The sequence below is a fragment of the Dipodomys ordii genome, unplaced genomic scaffold, assembly GCF_000151885.1.
Source record: "Dipodomys ordii isolate 6190 unplaced genomic scaffold, Dord_2.0 Scaffold60, whole genome shotgun sequence".
NCBI classification, from domain to species: Eukaryota; Metazoa; Chordata; class Mammalia; order Rodentia; family Heteromyidae; genus Dipodomys; species Dipodomys ordii.
In genome coordinates this window covers 299,149-318,018 of record NW_012267276.1, presented here as the reverse complement: position 1 = coordinate 318,018, position 18,870 = coordinate 299,149, and the positions used below count along the sequence as shown (strand labels likewise).

General features: G+C 38.0%; 1 protein-coding gene across 3 annotated transcripts in view; it reads left to right on the top strand.

The window, feature by feature from the left end:
* Window positions 1-18,870, top strand: part of Ankrd28 (ankyrin repeat domain 28) — a 159,809-nt gene that overhangs the window by 108,490 nt on the left and 32,449 nt on the right. For 2 of the 3 annotated variants that reach the window (XM_013022161.1, XM_013022160.1), the window contains exons 7-12: window positions 1,843-1,985; window positions 6,154-6,366; window positions 10,355-10,433; window positions 13,204-13,318; window positions 15,237-15,319; window positions 17,395-17,458. In XM_013022161.1, coding sequence (XP_012877615.1) covers window positions 1,843-1,985; window positions 6,154-6,366; window positions 10,355-10,433; window positions 13,204-13,318; window positions 15,237-15,319; window positions 17,395-17,458 — 697 coding nt within the window. Of the gene's footprint in view, window positions 1-1,842; window positions 1,986-6,153; window positions 6,367-10,354; window positions 10,434-13,203; window positions 13,323-15,236; window positions 15,320-17,394; window positions 17,459-18,870 lie in introns of those variants that run through there. The other variant, XM_013022163.1, reaches the window with a different exon arrangement.

Here is an 18,870-nt window from a genome sequence, read left to right as displayed (position 1 = left end):
CTCTACCACTGAGCCACCTTCCCAGCCCATTGCCATGGGCTTTTGAAGTGCTAGAATTCTGGAATTGTGCCTTTTGGAGGAAGCTTTTTTGGGGGAGGGTAAGTTTGAGTTTCAACTGATGCCTTAAACTGGAATTTGAAGTCAATCAAAGCCTCCAACTTGCTATGCAGGTACTCTACCAGGGATACACTTCCAACCCTTTTTTGTGCTAGTTATTTTTTGTTGTTATTGGCTTGCTTACTTGCCTGCCTGCCTGCCTGCCTGCCTGCCTGCCTGCCAGTACTGGAGATTGAACTCATGGGCCTCCTGTTGGTTGGACTTTTTTTGCTCATGGCTAACACTCTGTTATTTGAGCCACTCTTTGATCTAGCCTGTTTTTGTTTGTTTGTTTGGTGGTTAATTGGAGATATGGAGTCTTAGGGACCATGGTCCTTCAGGTCTCAGCCTCCTCCTGAGTCTTGCATGTATGCCTGGACTGGCCTGAAACTGCACTCTTCCAATCTCAGCCTCCCAAGAAGCTAGCATTATGAACTTTGAGCTACCAACACCTGGCTGAACAATTCACTTTTTAAGATTGTTAAAAAGAACTCTAGAATGGAGATTTTCAATGGTAGAACACTTTTTTTTTAGCATGTGAAAGACTCTGAATTCAATGTCAGGACCATGAGAGAGAGGACAGGCAGAAATCCCTTCCTTTGTAGCTGTGGAGTTCAAGACTTGTTTTCCTGTTAAAAGTTGTAATTTTGTGATTCTATTATGTTGATTCCTTTGTCTAGTAAAAGTTACATATGAATTGGGATGTCTTCTGTGATACTAGAATGATTTTGAGATTTACCAGTAGAACTACCTGATTTCAGAGACATCTAGTTAGCTACTCCAGTAGGCATAGATTATCTTCAGTGTTTTCTAGTGTTGATTTTATTGGTTTTGTCATCTCCCCCCCCCCATTTTTCATGTAAAAATAAAAGATGAAAGCTAGGTGCCAGTGGCTCATGCTTATAATCCTGACTACTCAGGAGGTGAGGTCTGAGGATCACAGTTCAAAGCCAGCCGAGAAAGGGAAGTCCAGGTGACTCATTTTTTTTTCCTTTTTGTTGGTCATGGGGCCTGAACTCTGGGCCTGGGTGCTGTCCCTCAGCTCTTCAGCTGTACCAGCGCTCTACCACTTGAGCCTTAACCCCACTTGCAGCTTTTTCTGCTTATGTGGTGCTGAGGAGTCGAACCTAGGGATTCATGCATGCAAGGCAAGCACTCTACCACTGAGCCACCTTCCCAGCCCCCAGGAGACTCTTATCTCCAGTTAACTACCCAAAAGGTTAGAAGTGGAGCTGTGACTCAAGTGGTAGAGGTCTAGGACTAGCCTTGAGCTCAGAAGCTCTCATGGATAGCACCCAGGTCCTGAGCTCAAGCTACATCAATAGAAGATTATTAACTTTAAATAGCAGTGGATCTAGGAGTGGTAGAATATTTATCTAACATGTACAGAGTTGTGAGTTCATTCTCTAGCTTGAGAAAGAGGAGGAGGAGGGGAGGACAGGGATTAAAACAACCTGTGGGAGGTAGAACAGAAAATACTAGGCAAAAGGAAGATTATAGATTAAAAGTTATTGTTTAACAAAACAAGTGTGTTGTTTTAAGTTATTGTCATTAAGTTGTTAGTTATCTGGATTTATCAAAGTATTCTTACATTTTTCTGTCCTTTCAATTTTAACATGATTTATTGGTTATATATGTATTATGGGATTGTTGTGCATTTTTTCTATTCTTGAAAAGCATTCAGATTATATTTAATATTTTATATATTTTCATCTTTTTGTTTTTTCCTCATAAACCTGTTTTCAGGTCATATAGAAGTAGTGAAATTACTAGTAGCACATGGAGCTGAAGTGACATGTAAGGACAAGAAATCTTACACACCTCTTCATGCAGCAGCCTCTAGTGGAATGATCAGTGTAGTCAAGTATCTTCTGGATCTTGGAGTTGATGTAGGTATATAATGGAACATTTTTTATTTTTGTTACTATATTGATGGCAGAAGTTATTTCAGGTTTAAAGTATTATTTCATACAGTAATACTTTTGTCTTTTAACCAGATATTTATAGTTCTTTACCTAGTATACTGATTTATGATCCAGATATGTAATTAGTCAAAGAACATTAAGAGTTAAAATATATTTTTCTCATCATATTTCAAGTTCTGTAACTTTTCTGTCTCTGGGAGATTCAGCAGATCAGACATGTGAGTTAGATGTTCTTATTAACCTTTTTATTGATTTATTTTCATTATTTTTTATCAATTATATTTGTTATGCAGAGGGAATTTCATTGGTACAATTCCACACAATTTTTAAAGTATAGTCCAATTTATTGTTAATCTTCTTAGTCTGATAAACATTATAACTTTTAATGACAAAAGCTAAACAAGAACACAAAAGACTTTGTGCTAAATTAGCATATGTCTTCTGTTGGGAAGGGATGCTTCTGTATCTGGATTTATTTGATTCCTGCGTTGATATAACAATTTTCACAGAACTCATGTTTCCCCTGCTGTTACTATATTTACTCTCTTGTAAGAAAGATAGGATTCTTTGGGATACAGCCTTGCTAGGTAGCCTGGCTTGTCTAGAATTCACAATCCTCCTAACTAAACTGAGTACTAAGAGTACAGTTTTCTGCCACCATATTTGAGAAACATTTGGGACAAACTTGTTAGTTCTTCAAAGCAGTAAATTAGGAGGAAAGAAGGCAAGGCTCTGCCAGAAAGAGGCAAACAATCAGTTTCAAAAAAGCCAGATACCAGTGATTCATACCTATAATTCTAGCTACTTAGCAAGATGTGATCTGAGGACCACAGATCAAAGCCATTCAGGGCAGAAAAGTTAGAGGTGGAGCTGTAGCTCAGTGGTAGAACACTAGCCTTGAGTAAAAATATCTCAGGGATAGCACCCAGGCCCTGAGTCCAAGCCCTAAGACCAACAGCATTAAAAAAAAAATGTAGATGGTGGTCTGATTAGACAAAAATTTACATGATAGTTGTTGAGATGGATAGACTATCATATAAATTTAAGTACCTAAAGAACACTGCTGAAAATAAGCAGACAATGAAACTGGGAGAATTACAAGAAGTTGCAAGCCCTAATAAATTGTGTGGGATCTAGTCAGATACAAAACATAAACGTTTCATTTTATCTCAGCGTTTTTGTATAATTTTCAACATGGTAACATAAAGTCTTCAGAATTCCTGATGTGGACAAATGAGACAATTTTGTATCTGACAGTTGTTTTAAATCTTTTTGCTGCCATTTTAAATCTTAACCTGGAATGATGGTGCACGCTCCTGTAATCCCAGAACTTAAAAGGCTAAAGCTATTGGATCATGAGTTTGAAGCCACCCTGGGCTACATAATAAGAAACTGTCTCAAAAACAAAAACTTAATGAATAGTAAAATAACACCATTTTTATTAGAAATGGAAAGGGAGGGGTAAGCCTTGCATATTATTGAGAATATTCTTTGGTCTTTTGACCAGACAAAAACACGGGTGGCAGTGTTTTTATCACCTCATCTGACCTCTGCCTACATCTTGCTTTCTGTTTTTAAAGTTTCCTAGGGATATTATTACAAATTGCCATAAACTAGGTGTCTTAAAGCCACAGCCATTTACTCTTACCAGTTTTGCACTGTAGAAAGTCTAAATGAAGGTTTTAACAAAGTTGGTTCCTTCCAGGGGCTGTGCTTTGAGAGAGAATTTTCTGGTAATGACATCTATAAACTTTGACTATTTCTTTACATTTAACACTATTATCTATATTCTAAGAAAAGATTGAAGTTGTGGTAAGCTGAAGCCACTACAACTGTAGTGTTCCTCCAAGACTACTCTCGTTTTTGTTTTTGTGTGCCAGTAGTGAGGCTTGAACTCAGGGCCTGGGTGCTGTACCATAGCTTTTTCAATCAAGACTAGTGCTCTACCACATAGCCATAGCTCCACTTTTCAGCTTTTTGCTGGTTAATTGGAGATAAGAGCCTCATAGACTTTCCTCCCTGGATGACTTTAAACCACAATCCTCAGATCTCAGCTTCATTGTAGCCAGGATTACAAGAGTGCTTTATCCTCACTTGTGAACAATTATGTATAGAAGGGCTTCAAGCTTCAGGTTTGATGATTCACTAGGAGGACTCACATAACTCACTGAAAGAGGTTAACATTCACAGTTATGGTTTATTACAAGGGGAAAGTACAAATTAAGATCTGTTGAAGGAAAGGAAACAGATAGGATAGAGCCCCAGGCATATTCTTAAAGTTTCTATCATTCTCTTCTCATGGAGACAAGACCCACTAACTTTTCTAGTATTAATATGTGACAGTATGCACAATGCAATGCCAACTGAGAATGATCATCTTAGCTTCATTTGTACAGCTTTTTTTAAAACTTGGGTTCCAATTACATAGGTGTGATTGGTTGACCATGTGATGGTTTAGTCTCCAAGCTTGCTTACAAAACTCCCATCTTAAATTCCATTGTTGGTTTAAATCTGGCACAGTTGGTCTTCATTCTAAGATAAGCAGATATGGTCAATCTAATTCTAAGGTCCAATGAGTGAATACCCTCAACAAGGACACTGCTATCAGGTATATTTTAGGTTACCTCCTTGAAGCCAAAAGCTAAGTCCACATCCCTTTGGGCAAAGTAAAATTCTTTATTATAGTAGTTGTTGCTGATGCTGATAGTGGTGATGGTGGTACTGTGGTTTGAACTGTGAGCCTTATGCTTGCTAGGCAAACACTACCAATTGAGACATATCACCCCCAGTCCCCCAGACTTTTTTCTTTATTTTTCAGAGAGGTTACAAACTTTTTTGCCTTGCCCTAGTCATGAATTCTACTATCTACCATCTCTTCCTCCTATGTAGTTGGGATTATAGGTATGACTTACCTTGTGGCCTTGTGTATTGAGAATGTGGTCTTACTGACTTTTTGCCTAGGCTAGCTTCCAGCTATAATCTTCCCAGATACTGGGATTACAGGTGTAAGCCATGATGCCAAGTCCAAGGTATAGTTTTTTGCCATGCAAGACTCATGTAGCCAGGTACCGGTGGCTCATGCCTGTAATTCTAGTTACTCAGGAGGCTGAGATCTGAGGATCGTGGTTCAAAAGTCCATGAGACTTATCTCCAAAAAAACCACCAGAAACCAGCACTGTGGCTCAAGCAGTAGAGAGCTCGCCTTTAGCTGAAGAGCTGAGGGATAGTGCCCAAGCCCAGAGTTCAAGCCCCACAACTAACCCCCCCCCCAAAAAAAATCATGTAAACTTTAAAGTATTATACTATATTTATTAGAAATGGAAAGGGACGGGGCTGGGAAGGTGGCTCAGAGATAGCGTGCTTGCCTTGCAGGCATAAGGCCCTGGGTTTGATTCCTCAGCAGCACATAAGCAGAAAAAGCCAAAAGTGGCGCTGTGGTTCAAGTAGTAGAGCACTAGCCTTGAGCTGAATGGTTGAGGGACAGCACACAGGCCCAGAGTTCAGGCTGCACGACTGGCCAAAAAAAGAAAGAAATGGAAAGGAAGGGAGAAAGCCTGAGTTGCATTATTATTGAGCATATTCTTTTGTCTTTTGATAAGATTTCAACATGTAAAGCTAGGAAAAATTTACAAGTTTTTGACGAATGATTTTTAATAGAAAAATATGCAAAATATGTCATGTAGTTTTAAGAAAAACTCCAAATCTCTAACTTACTAACTTTGTTATTATAAAAGAAAATGCTAAAAACATACATTTTACTGAATATATTCAATCTTCAGTCTTGTTCTTTATTCATGATTCTTAGAGTTAATTATATGGTAAATCTCTTTTTTCTAAGAGACTTTAAAAATGTTTTTTTAATTTTCATATTCTAGAATCATCATTTGGTTGTGTCATTAATACACATTCTATTTGAATTATATTCTCTAAATATACACAACTGTTTTAGCACCAAGTACTTATGTTCATTATTTAAAAGAACTTTAGTGTTATAAGCCTCATCCGTGTTTTTGTCCCTTTTTTTCTCTCACTTTATAAATTTGATTGCAACCACGTGCTTCCTAAAATAGCTTGCAGTAATAATTATTAGCAAGGTTACTGTAACATTGACACTTTTTCACCCTTCCAATAGATGAATGAACCAAATGCCTATGGGAACACACCTCTTCACGTGGCCTGCTATAATGGACAAGATGTTGTTGTGAATGAACTCATAGACTGTGGTGCTAATGTAAATCAAAAGAATGAAAAAGGATTCACTCCTTTGCACTTTGCCGCTGCATCAACGCATGGAGCACTGTGTTTAGAACTTCTAGTTGGCCATGGGGCTGATGTCAATATGAAGGTATAGAACAATTAGCATCTATATTTTAAATATTTAGCTATTTAAAACAATATCCAAATGAATATAATAATTTTATAATAAGAAAGTACTAATAAACTTTTAAGTGCAACGGCAAATCTATGTGGTGAGCAAGAGAATATATACACTCATTTCTGATTTAGGTAAGGTTCTACAACAGATGAAATTCCATTTTTATGGGATTCTAGAATCTAACTAAAGAATCAGAACAGTTGTCATCTCTGGGAGCAAGGACTGTCCAGGAAAGAGGCATGAGAAAATTTTATAGGGTAATGATAATGTTTTGTAGTTTATCGTTTATACTTGTTTATATTAAGCATTTTTAACTCAAAGGGAATACTTTAAAGATTTGAACACGGCTATATAGTTGTCTAACTCTTCAGATTTGGAATTGAGACTCAGGTCTATAAGTGGTTCACTTACAAAACGCTCAAACTGGTGGGCCTATTTGAAGCTAAGTTCTCAGTGATTCAATCATGTATTTTATGTTCAATAAAGGATTTTTTCTTTCAGCAAAGACATTAGTATGTAATATCTTAATAGATTTGAAGGCAACAGACAATAAGAAATGGATTTCATGTAGGTTGCTTTAATCTTGCCTATGATGTGTGACATTCTGCTTATATGCAGTTTATATAGCTGTATTTTTGGTAGTGCTAGGGATTGATGCTTATTAGGCAGACATTTTATCACTTTAGCCATTCTGTGAGGCCCTTTTTACATTAGTGGATTAGAGGATGTGTGTGTGTGTGTGTGTGTGTGTGTGTGTGTGTGTGCCATTCTGTGAGGCCCTTTTTACATTAGTGGATTAGAGGATGTGTGTGTGTGTGTGTGTGTGTGTGTGTGTGTGTGTGTGTGTGTGTGTGCCATTCTGTGAGGCCCTTTTTACATTAGTGGATTAGAGGGTGTGTGTATATACGTGTACGTACATGATTAGTCTTGGCCTTGAACTCAGGGCCTAAGCACTATCGCTGAGCTTTTTGCTTAAGGCTAGTGCTCTACTACTTGAGATATAGTTCCACTTCTGGTTTTTTGATGCATAATTGGAGATGAAAGTGTCAGGGACTTTCCTGCCAGAGCTGACATTGAACCAAAGTCCTCAGATCTCAGCCTCCTAGAGATGGCAAGGCACCAAGGCCTCATCCCACTCTAGTTATTTTTTAGGTAAAGTCTCACTTGATGCCTGGGCTGACCTAGGCTGCCATCTTATTTATGTTTTTCTGTGCCTCTGGATGGCACGCTTACCCCACCATGCCAAGCCATTAGTCAAGATGGAGTCTCACAAACTTTTATGCCTCTTCTTGCCTAGAACCTCAATTAACTCAATCTCTGCCTCCCAATTAGCAGATTAAAGGCTTGAGCCACAGCATCTAGCCAAAAAGATAAATCTGTCCTCTTTGTTTTTCATTAATTTACTACCAAGTTTCATTGAAGCATACTTCATGTTCATTTCTAAGGTTTCTTACATCTCTGAAACTGTGCAAAAGTTGTAGATTTTAATAAGCAAAGTCTATATATTAACTCCTACCACTTGGATTTGTCATATGTGTTTAAGTTATTTGGCTGATGGGCTAGGTCCTTACTTACCATTTTCCCTGTTAACAAAGCAATTAAATTTGCTAGTGTTCATGTTCTTTGTTTTATATTCATTCTTGCTGCTTTTCTTTCTACCTTGTTCTTCCTTTTGTTTTATCTCCTTAGTTATCTTGATTACTAGAAATTAGATTGTGAATTTTTTTTGTTAAAAAGCTATTAGGGTTTTTTTCCTAGTTGAAAGAATGCATACTAGTGTATCTTTAAAGCATCAAATAAAAACACTGGCTTACATTATAACAGACCTTTATTTATTAGATGTTCTACAAAGATTATTATATTTACACTGTATAACAGACTTATGAATTACAGATGGTATACATTTTTAGTTGAGAAAGTAAAGGTTCCAATACGTTAGGCAGCTTGCCCAAAATCTTGCTGTGGTTAAGTAGTAGAGCTCAGCTCTCTACTGGTTAAGTGGTGGGGCTCAGCTCTACTACCAGAACCCATGTAGGCATGGATTTGCTCTCATCCCTTCCCACACACCCTTCAAAGGATTAGAAATTCCTCATGATTTCTTAGATGGCTTGTTTGCTAAAAATTAAGGTATGCTGCTGGTGGCTGATGGCTAAAATCCTAGCCACTCAGGAGGTTGAGATTTGAGGCTCAAGATTCGAAGCTGGCTAGTGCAGAAAAGTCCATGAGACTCTTATCTCCAGTATATGACACAGAAAAAGCCAAAGTGGCACTGTGGCTCAAGTGGTAGAGTACTAACTTTGAGCAAAAGATGCTCAGGAACCAGCTTCCAGGCCCTGAAATCAAGCCCTAGGATAACCCTCCCCCCACTCTCCTGAAGTTCATATGAAGCACTGGGTACAGTGATTCACATCTGTGGTTCCTGCTATTGTGGATACAGAACCTGGGAGTATTGTGGTTCTAGGCCAGCTTTAGCAAAAAGTTGAGAGCTTACTATGTCAACCAACAGCTACACATAGTAGTTCACACCAGTGGCTCTAGCTACATTCTCCTGTGTAGGAGGCATAGATAGGAAGATTACAGTCTGAAGTGAAGAACTCTGAAAACAAAATATATAATCATAAACCTAGGTAAGTTCTTAGGATTTATTTTAATACTTTATATGACACAAGGATTTCTTTCTTTTTTTTTTTTTTTTTGTCGGTCGTGAGGCTTGAACTCTGGGCCTGGGCACTGTCCCTCAGCTCTTCAGCTCAAGGCGAGCGCTCTACCACTTGAGCCACAGCGCCACTTCCGGTTTTCTGGTGGTTTGTTGGAAATAGGAGTCTCACAGTCTCTCCTGCCCGGGCTGGCTTTGAACCTCGTTCCTCAGATCTCAGCCTCCTGAGTAGCTAGGATTACAGGCATGAGCCACCAGCGCCCGGCGACACAAGGATTTCTTAAGTAATTTTTTTTGCATTACTTGGGTTTGAACTCATGCTAGTGTGGTGCTCTACTCCTTGAGTCATGCTCCCAACCTGTTTTTTATTAGTTATTTTGGAGATGGAGTCTCAGAATTTTCTGCCCAGCTTTGCCTCTAGAAGAGCTTAACTTGTCTAGATCTTAGTCTCTAGATCTCATAGCCTCAGTAGCTGTGATTACAGCTTTAAGACACTGGTGCCCTCACGTTAGTTAAGTAATTTGAGAAAACAATACGGTATTCATTATGGTTATAAATTCATATTTAGTTTTAAAATTTGTAACAACTGCAGTTCTTATTCATAGTTGCCTAGGAGCAATGTGAAATACTAAGTCTTGAACTTTGAGATGCACATCAAGACTGTACCACTCTTTTATACTTTAGTTTCCTCACTGATAGAATAAAAATGATACTAAGATTATATCTTAAAATACCATCCATCCAAAGCTGGTTTTTTGTGTGTGTGACAATCCTGGGACTTGAACTCAGGTCCTGGGTGCTGTCCCTGAGCTGCTTTTGCTCAAAGCTAGCACTCTACTACTTGAGCCACACCTACACTTCTGGCTTTTTCTGAGTAGTTTATTAAGATAAAAGTCTCAAGGAGGGACTGGTAAGGTGGCTCAGTGGAAGAGCACTTGCCTTGCATGCATGAGGCCCTGGGTTTGATTCCTCAGCACCACATAAGCAAAAAGAATAAAGAAGCTGGAAATGGCGCTGTGGCTCAAGTGGTAGAGTGCTAGCCTTGAGCTGAAGAGCTGAAGGACAGCACCCAGGCCCAGAGTTCAGGCCCCACGACCGGACCCCCCCAAAAAAAAGTCTCAAGGACTTTCTTGCTGTGGCTGGCTTCAAAGTTCAGTCCTCACATCTTAGCCTCTTCAGTGGCTAGAATTATAGGTGAGTCCTCAGCATTCAGCTTCATCCAGAGTTTTTTAGTAATCTACAAGCAAGGAGTCAGTCTTAAGAATTATCAATATAACAAAATAATTTTTTTTATTATTTCAGAGTAAAGATGGGAAAACCCCACTGCATATGACTGCCCTCCACGGTAGATTCTCCAGATCACAAACCATTATCCAGAGTGGTAAAAAGTATTTCTGTTTGTTTTTTTTATTTCTTAAATGTAATAAAAATCATCCACAAAATGAGTGATAGAGAATTGCCATGGCTGTCTGTATGACTTCAGAGCTCTTGAAAATCAACAATGAGAGTATAAAATGCCATGTACAATTCATCCCCTTTCCCCCCCTCCTATTTTTATGAATCTCGGATTTTCTGGGTTATTGAGGTATTATGTAGCTTAGGGTAACCATGAAGTTTTTTATTATTATTATTACTGGGTTTTGAACTCAGAGCTTAGCACTTGCTAGGCAAGTATTCTATGATGGGGAGCTACTTCCAGCCCCCCCTTTTTTAAAAAAATGTTTTATTGTTGTTATAAAGGTTTTGTACCAGAGGGGTTATATTCACGTAAGTTGGATAATTAATGAGTACATTTCTTTTTGGAAATGTTGTTTTCCCAGTTTTTCCCTCCCATCCCCACACAAGTTGTGTAGTTCATTTTCGACGTGTGTCTGATAAGGATCACTGCTGCATTTGTTCACTCTTTGTCCCTCCATTTCTGTGCCCCCCTTATTCTCCCAAAGACAGATTAAACAAGACAAAAAGAAAACAAAAAAAATATTTTATATGATCAGAGGCACTTAGGCATTGTACATTTCTGTTCCTCCCCTAAGAGTATTCTCCTTTGGTCTCACTGTGTGTGACTGCCTAGAATCCTAGATAATTTATCATGTCCCAGGTATTTTAGACGTAGCTTCTGCATGTAAGAGAAAACATGCACTGTTTGTCTCTCTGAGCTTGGCTTACCTCACTTAACCTGGTTTATTCTAAGTCCTTCCACTTCCCTGCAAATGACAACATTATTCTTTCTCGTGGCTGTGTAATATTTCTTCAGCTTCTTTCCTTAGTGATTTTTCAGATAAGAACTCATGCTTTTGCCTGGAAATGGGATATACCTCCATACCCAGCTTATTGGTTGACATCTCACTAAATTTTTATTGCCAAGATGGCCTCAAACTGTGATCCTCCTGATCTCAGAAGTAGCTGGGGTTATAGACATAGGCCACCCAGCCCTTTAAAACTCTTGTTCCTCTGCTTCTGCTTCCTATATATTAGGTTATAGACAGGTGCCACCACACAATAAGATTTATTTAATAGTAAGTTATGCCTTTTTTTCCTAATATTGCTAACTAGAAACTCTTTACTGTATGTTTTATTTTATTTATTTATTTATTTTGGTCGGTCGTGGGGCTTGAACTCAGCCTAGGCACTATCCCTCAGCTCTTCAGCTCAAGGTGAGCGCTCTCCCTCTTGAGCCACAGCACCACTTCCAGTTTTCTGGTAGTTTATTGGAGATAAGAGTCTTACGAACTTTCCTCCCCAGGCTGGCTTTGAACTGTGATCCTCAGATCTCAGCCTCCTGAGTAGCTAGGATTATAAGCATGAGCCGCCACCACCTGGCTTGTTTTACATATTTATATGTACTGTTGGATTTATTTTTTCCTTTTATGAATTTCCCTTTTTGAAGTAGTCTTAGTTTATTTTCTGTTTTTGTTTTTTGTGCTGGTTTGAACTCAGTGCTGTGGTGTTACCCTGAATCTTTTTTGCTCAAGATTATTACTCTACCTCTTAAGCCACAGCTTCGTTTCCTTTTTGTGTTCCTATTAGTACATATGAGGAAAGCCAAATTTCAAAATAGGAAAAAAAAATTACACTAATTCTTTAAACCTGTGTTTTTCAAACCATGTCCTAAGGAACTGTTTAGTAACTTCTAAGTATAATAGTTGGTCTAGGTTTTGGTAGGGGGCAGTAGGAGGTACTATAGCAGGTAGTAAGAAAAAAAAACAACATGTAGGACTAAGTGATTCTTTTTTCTTGTGCTGATCCTGGGGCTTGAAGTCAGGTTCTGGGCACTGTCCCTGGAATTTTTGCATTTTGCTTTTTTTGCTTAGAGCTAATGCTCTACCACTTGAGCCACAACCCTACTTCTGTATTTTTTGGTGGTTAACCAGTGATAATAGTTTCACAGCCTGTCCGGCCCAGGCTGGCTTTGAACCACCATCTCAGTTCTCAGTATCCTGAGTAGCTAGGATTACAGGCATGAGCTCTCAGTATCCTGAGTAGCTAGGATTACAGGCATGAGCCACCAGCACTTGGCCAATGAAATGATTTTTTTTTAATTTTTTTTTATTGTAAAGATACTATACAGAGGGTTACAGTTACATGAGTGAGGTAATGAGTACACTTCCTCTTCAATGAAATGATTTTTAAAGCCAGTGTGTCCACACATTAAAGATCTGAAATATTTGCTCTAAAGAAATGTGTTTAGGGGCTGGGAAGGTGGCTCAGTGGTAGAGCACTTGCCTTACATGCATGAGGCCCTGGGTTTGATTCCTTAGCACCACATACGCAAAAAGAAAGCCCGAAGTGGCGCTATGGCTCAAGTGGTAGAGCGCTAGCCTTGAGCTGAAGCAAGCTGAGGGACAGTGCCCAGGCCTAGAGTTCAGGCCCCACGACCGGACCCCTTCCCCCCCCCAAAAAAAAAGAAATGTGTTTAATGTTAACACATTGGTTACTGAACTTACTAAACCCAGAACCCCTTTGGCAATTTTATGTGTTCTTAAATTTAGGCTTACTTCACAAAACTGTTAAGCATAAAATCTGACCCCAAGAACCTGGCCCAAGCAATACAATATGTGCATATTTTATTCTTGAACAGCATTTTTTCATTGCATTTAAAAATTTGACTTGTTCTTTCTTCATCTAGTCTAACACTGTGTTGTTAACTGCAGGAGCTATAATAGACTGTGAGGACAAGAATGGAAACACCCCTTTGCACATAGCAGCAAGGTATGGCCATGAGCTGCTAATCAACACTCTCATTACGAGTGGTGCTGACACTGCAAAGTAAGTACTTCACAAGTGTTAATAGCTATCACAGAAAGCTCAAGACACTGAGCAACAGGATCTAGATAGATCAGATGGAAATGGAAGTTTTATTTTCAACATTTTAGCATTTAAGCTTTTTTCTTTTTGTATTCAGAATTTGGTTGATTAAAAATGTTTTAAGTAATAATTTTGATTAACCAATTTGTTCAGTTTTTTCATCTCACAGCAGTTTTTTCTTTAGCATAAGTAATGCAGTTTTGATCAGAAATTTGGGTTTCTTTTCATCTCTCTGTTTTGATTTAGTTTTTTGGTGATAAAGTATTGAGGTTCAAACTCGGGACTCTAACTTAAGCTACACTTCTAGTCCAGTAATGACTTTATTTTTAATCTTCTTGGGGGGGGTGCTCCGGTCGTGGGGCCTGAACTCTGGGTCTGGGCGCTGTCCCTCAGCTCTTCAGCTCAAGGCTAGCGCTCTACCACTTGAGCCACACCACCACTTCCAGCTTTTTTCTTTTTGCTTATGTGATGCTGAGGAATTGAACCCAGGGCCTCATGTATGCAAGGCAAGCGCTCTACCACTGAGCCACCTTCCCAGCCCCTAGACGTACTTTAAAGTCACAAAGTTCTCCACTCCAGATGCTTTTCCTTTACTTTATATAAAGAATGGCTTAAAAATTTCTCTGTAAAATTTTGTTTAGAAGATGAATTCTGCTACCTATGTTGGACAGAAGAATGACTGTATTTAAATTGCTGTTTATTACTTCTGTTTACTAAATTTGTACATGTCCATTAACAAATTTTAAGCTCTTTAGACATTCATAAATAGTATGTTAATGTACATACTGTTTTGCAACTTAAAAAATTACATTAACTTAGGGGCTGGGAAGGTAGTTCAGTGGTAGAATATTTGCCTTGCATGCATGAGGCCCTGGGTTCTATTCCTTAGCACTACATAAACAGAAAAAGCGGGAAGTGGACCTGTGGTAGAACGCTAGCCTTGAGCTGAAAAGCTGAAGGACAGCACCCAGGCCCAGAGTTCAGGCCCCATGACCGGAAAAAAAAAATTACATTAACCACTTTGATTTAACCATATAGAAAATATATTTGGGGCTTTTCAAATCTCTACAAGTAAATATAGTTCGTTTTTCTTATAGAACTTAATTATTTATTTGCACAATTCATTTATAGGCATAAGTTGTTCCCTCGTTTTTCACCTTTACAGAATTACTATCGTGAACATTCTTGAACATGTTGCCTTATGGGAATGGCTTAAAATAGTGGGCAATATGAAGGTGAAATTAGCTCCCTTAATCAACAGTGCTCCCTAAATAAACAGTGCTCTCTAAATAAACAGATACTCGTTGGGTTAGGGAGGAAGGTGTTGATGATGTATCTAGTAAGTATAACCCAGAGATGCTGCTTAACATCTTACATAGACAATATAGACTTCCCATATGCACAGTAAAGTCCTTAATGACATGGTTGTGATGGGGGGGGAAAACCTAAACTTAAAAAATAGCTCAGTAAGCCAGGCACCAGTGGCTCACGCCTGTAATTCTAGCTACTCAGAAGGCTGAGATTTGAGGATCACGGTTCAAAGCCAGCCCAGGCAGGAACAGCCATGAGACTGTTATCTCCAGTTAACCACCAGAAAACCAGAAATGGCACTATGGCTCAAGTGGTAGAGGACTAGCCTTGAACTGAAGAGCTGAGGGACCGTGCTCAGGCCCAGAGTTCAAGCACTACGATAGACCAAAACAAAAAAAAAAAAAAGTGAGTAAATAAGTCATGCCTACCTTCACCCTCCAGACTACTCCAGAGTACTACAAAGTTACCTCCTTTAGTTATTTCTCACTTAAGAATTCTCCTTGTAATGAGTTGAAAGGACTGTATTTTTGGGGGTGTTATAATGAAGGTTCTATACTGTCATCTTTAGGCGTGGCATCCATGGAATGTTCCCCCTTCATTTGGCAGCCTTAAGTGGTTTTTCGGATTGCTGCAGGAAACTTCTTTCTTTAGGTAAGTAGAACCTTCACAGACTAGTAGTTAGTCAGTCTTTACTCTCTTTGCCAACTACCTTGTTTCTCCCTCTTGCTTTCTTTTCTCCCTTTTCCTTCAATTATATGAGAATCTGTGTTTTTCAAAATTTTGCAGTCTTAAATATACGTCATATATTTACTCTTCTTGGAAGATAATGAGATCTCTTTGAGTTTTAAGACTTTAATTTTTCATTAGCTCTGGCATATATTTTTCTAATGTCTTTCTCTCCTTTATTGTTTGAGAAGTAAAATATGGAATATTTCTAGATCATCATGTATTATTGCATGGTAATCTTGGACTTTGAAACAGAGTATTTTTGTTTATATGTCTTACTGGTCTTGGCCTTCATGTAAGAGTTGAGACCCATTCTGTGGTATTTTCTAAATCTGTAAAACTAAGTATGCAATATCTAATAAGTAGTTTATTCTCTTCCCCTTCCCTTACTAATAAGTAGTTTAAAATGTTGTAATTCCTTTGGTTTGAAATGGAGTTCTATAAATACTACTATGTGATTAGTTACCAAATAAGATTAAATTGATTTTAAATTATATGTATTTCTTCTATATATTCTCAGTTTAAAATGGTTGAATAAATGTTGTGCATTACTGAAAGATCCATGTGTTTACCCAAAGGATTATGAGGAAGTGTCAGTGAAGATTATAAACCCAGGCATGTTTGTATATGCCTAGAATCCCCAGCACTTGAAGGCTAAAGCAAGAGGATCTCGAGTTCAAGATCATCAAGGTTCCAAAGCAGCCTAAGCTACACAGTTGAGACCTTGTCTTGAGGGAAAACAAAAGAATTTTTTAACATTATCAAACAAAAACTTGGGTTTTTCTTAATATTTAAATTACATTTCTTTTTTTTTTTTCAGTGCTGCGATTTGAACTCATGTTCTCCTGCTTGCTAGGCAAGTGCTCTACCCCTTGAGCCACAGCCTAAGCCTAGCTCTAATTCTTTTTTTTTTTAAAGTACATAAGTATTTACATACTCATTTTCCATGAATAGGAGTACTAAACAGAATGCCTATATTTGTTTTATTTTAAATAAATTATACTATGTAGTATGGGCAAAGTCCTTCTGCCTCTACCTCCTAATTGCTGGAATTACGTGCATGTGTCACCAGATTTGGCAGATCAGCTTTATTCATATATAATTCACATTCTGTACAATTCACAGTTAAAGTGCATAATTCAGTAGTTTTAATATGTTTGTAAGGGTGCTGTAATCATCATTACAGTCCATTTTAAGTCTTTGTTTCCTGTCAAAGAAATGTGTTTAGCAATTAATGAACACTGTCTGTCTCCCCCATCCCTAAGCATCTACTCATCTACTTTCTGTCTAAAAACTTGCCTGTTCTGAATAGTTGATAGTAATGGAATCATCTAGCATGTAATCTTTTTTTTTACTGGCTTTTTTCACTTAGAGTAATGTTTTTGATTCATCTTCATATTAATATTAGTATTTCTTTTTGTTGTTGAATAATGATCCATAGTATTGTATAGTCTTTTAGAAGGTGGAAGAGTTTGTTATGAATTTTGCTGTGTTGCCTATGAGCAATCCTTTTGCCATAACCTCCCCAGTAGCTGGGACTATGAGACTAAAGATGTGACCAACCATGTCTATTATATATAACCTTTTTTTGTGGGGGGCCTTGAACTCTGGGTGCTTTCCCTCAGCTCTTCAGCTCAAGGTTGGTGCAATACCACTTGAGCCATAGCACCACTTCCGGTTTTCTAGTGGTTTATTGGTGATAAATAGTCTCATGGACTTTCCTGCCCCTCCTGGCTTTGAACAGGGTTCTCAGATTTCAGCCTCCTGAGTAGGTAGGGTCATAAGCATAAGCCACCAGTGCCTGGCTATATATAACCTTTTAAACAAGCACTGTAGCACTGTTTTAAAGCCACCAATTCATTAGTGGTCTTTTTTTTGTAATATTTTACATTAATATTTTCCTCAGTTTTTTTCAGGCTTAAAAGAATATGATACTTGAAATTTCTTAACCAATGGCAACCAATACATTTATATGATAGATAAGATATTCATTCCCACAGGATTTGATATAGATACCCCAGATGATTTTGGCAGGACCTGTCTACATGCAGCTGCAGCTGGAGGGTATGTTAATAGTATTTTTATTTATTTTAAATGGGGAAGGGACAGAGAACAGCTACAACACAGCTTGGTTATAGAACATGTGCATATGAGCATCTCTTAAATCCTGAGCTCTATCCCTAACTCCAAAAGATGGATGGCCAGGGTCCAGTGGCTCAGGCCTAGAATCCTACTATCAGGAGGATGAGACCTATGGATCATAGATCGAAGCAAGTTGGGGCAGGAAAGTCCATGAGACTCTTAACTCCATTTAACCACCAAAAAATCAGAAGTGGATCTTTGGCCTCAAATAGTAAAGTGCTACCTTTGAGCAGTAAAGCTCAGTGACAGCATTCAGCCCCTGAGTTCAAGCCCCAGGACATCACCAAAAAAAAAAAAAAAAAGGATGGATGGGAACAGAAAGTTAATATAAAAGTTTTATCTCTGTTGCTCTTTTTTTAGTCTGGGCCATTATAAAATAGAAAACCAAATATAGTAAGTAATAGCAAAAATGGCTCTGTTTTCATGTTTCATCACATAAGTTATAGATTATAACTTAGAGAAAAAAAGGATGGCCTACAAAAAGAATACTACATTTTGTAAAAAATAATTTCTGGGCAAATAAAAAAACTAATAAGGTCAATTTCTAAAGTAAAAAATACATATCCTCAAATAAGAACATTAAAATACTGAAAATGTTCTAAATAGTACTGGTAATAACCTTTTAAAAGTTATTTTAGAATATGTATCTTCTGGGGAAAAGATTGCCTCTACTATTAAGAGGAAATGTTGAAAGGGATTGTTAGAAAATCACCATGCAGCAGTGCACTGCTGCCATTCCTGGCGAGGGCAAAGTTAGTCAGAATTACAGGCGAGATAGAGAAAAGAGCCATTTTGAGTGTAATTACCAAGACAGAAGTAAGGATGGTATAGTTTTAGATGGGGCACTAAAAGTTAAAAAAAAGAGATTGTTAGAATGTTAGAAGGTACTTAAGTTTTTTTGTATGTTGTTTATGCTTTTTTTGACACAAGCTCTTACTATATAGTCAAGGCTAGCCTCAACCTTGAAATTTTCCTGCCTCATCCTCCTGAGTTCTGGGATTACAAGCATACACCACCAGCTGACATTAAGTTTTAAATAGCCCTGAAGAGGGAAACTAAGCAGTTGGTCTTCCTGAATGATAATAATCCTTGTTGTCTATGAAAGCATAATACCAATTTAATACTTCTGGTAATTTAATCTATGATAAACCATTTAATTCATGATTATCAAAACGACATTTTATGAAAGCTATTACTAATAATTCCTTAAAATTTACCTAACATGAATTATGTAACTTGTGGATAAGGATGGGAGGGAAAAACGGAGTGAGATAGGGTGACATTGTCCAAAAAGAAATGTACTCATGGGGCTGGGAAGGTGGCTCAGTGGTAGA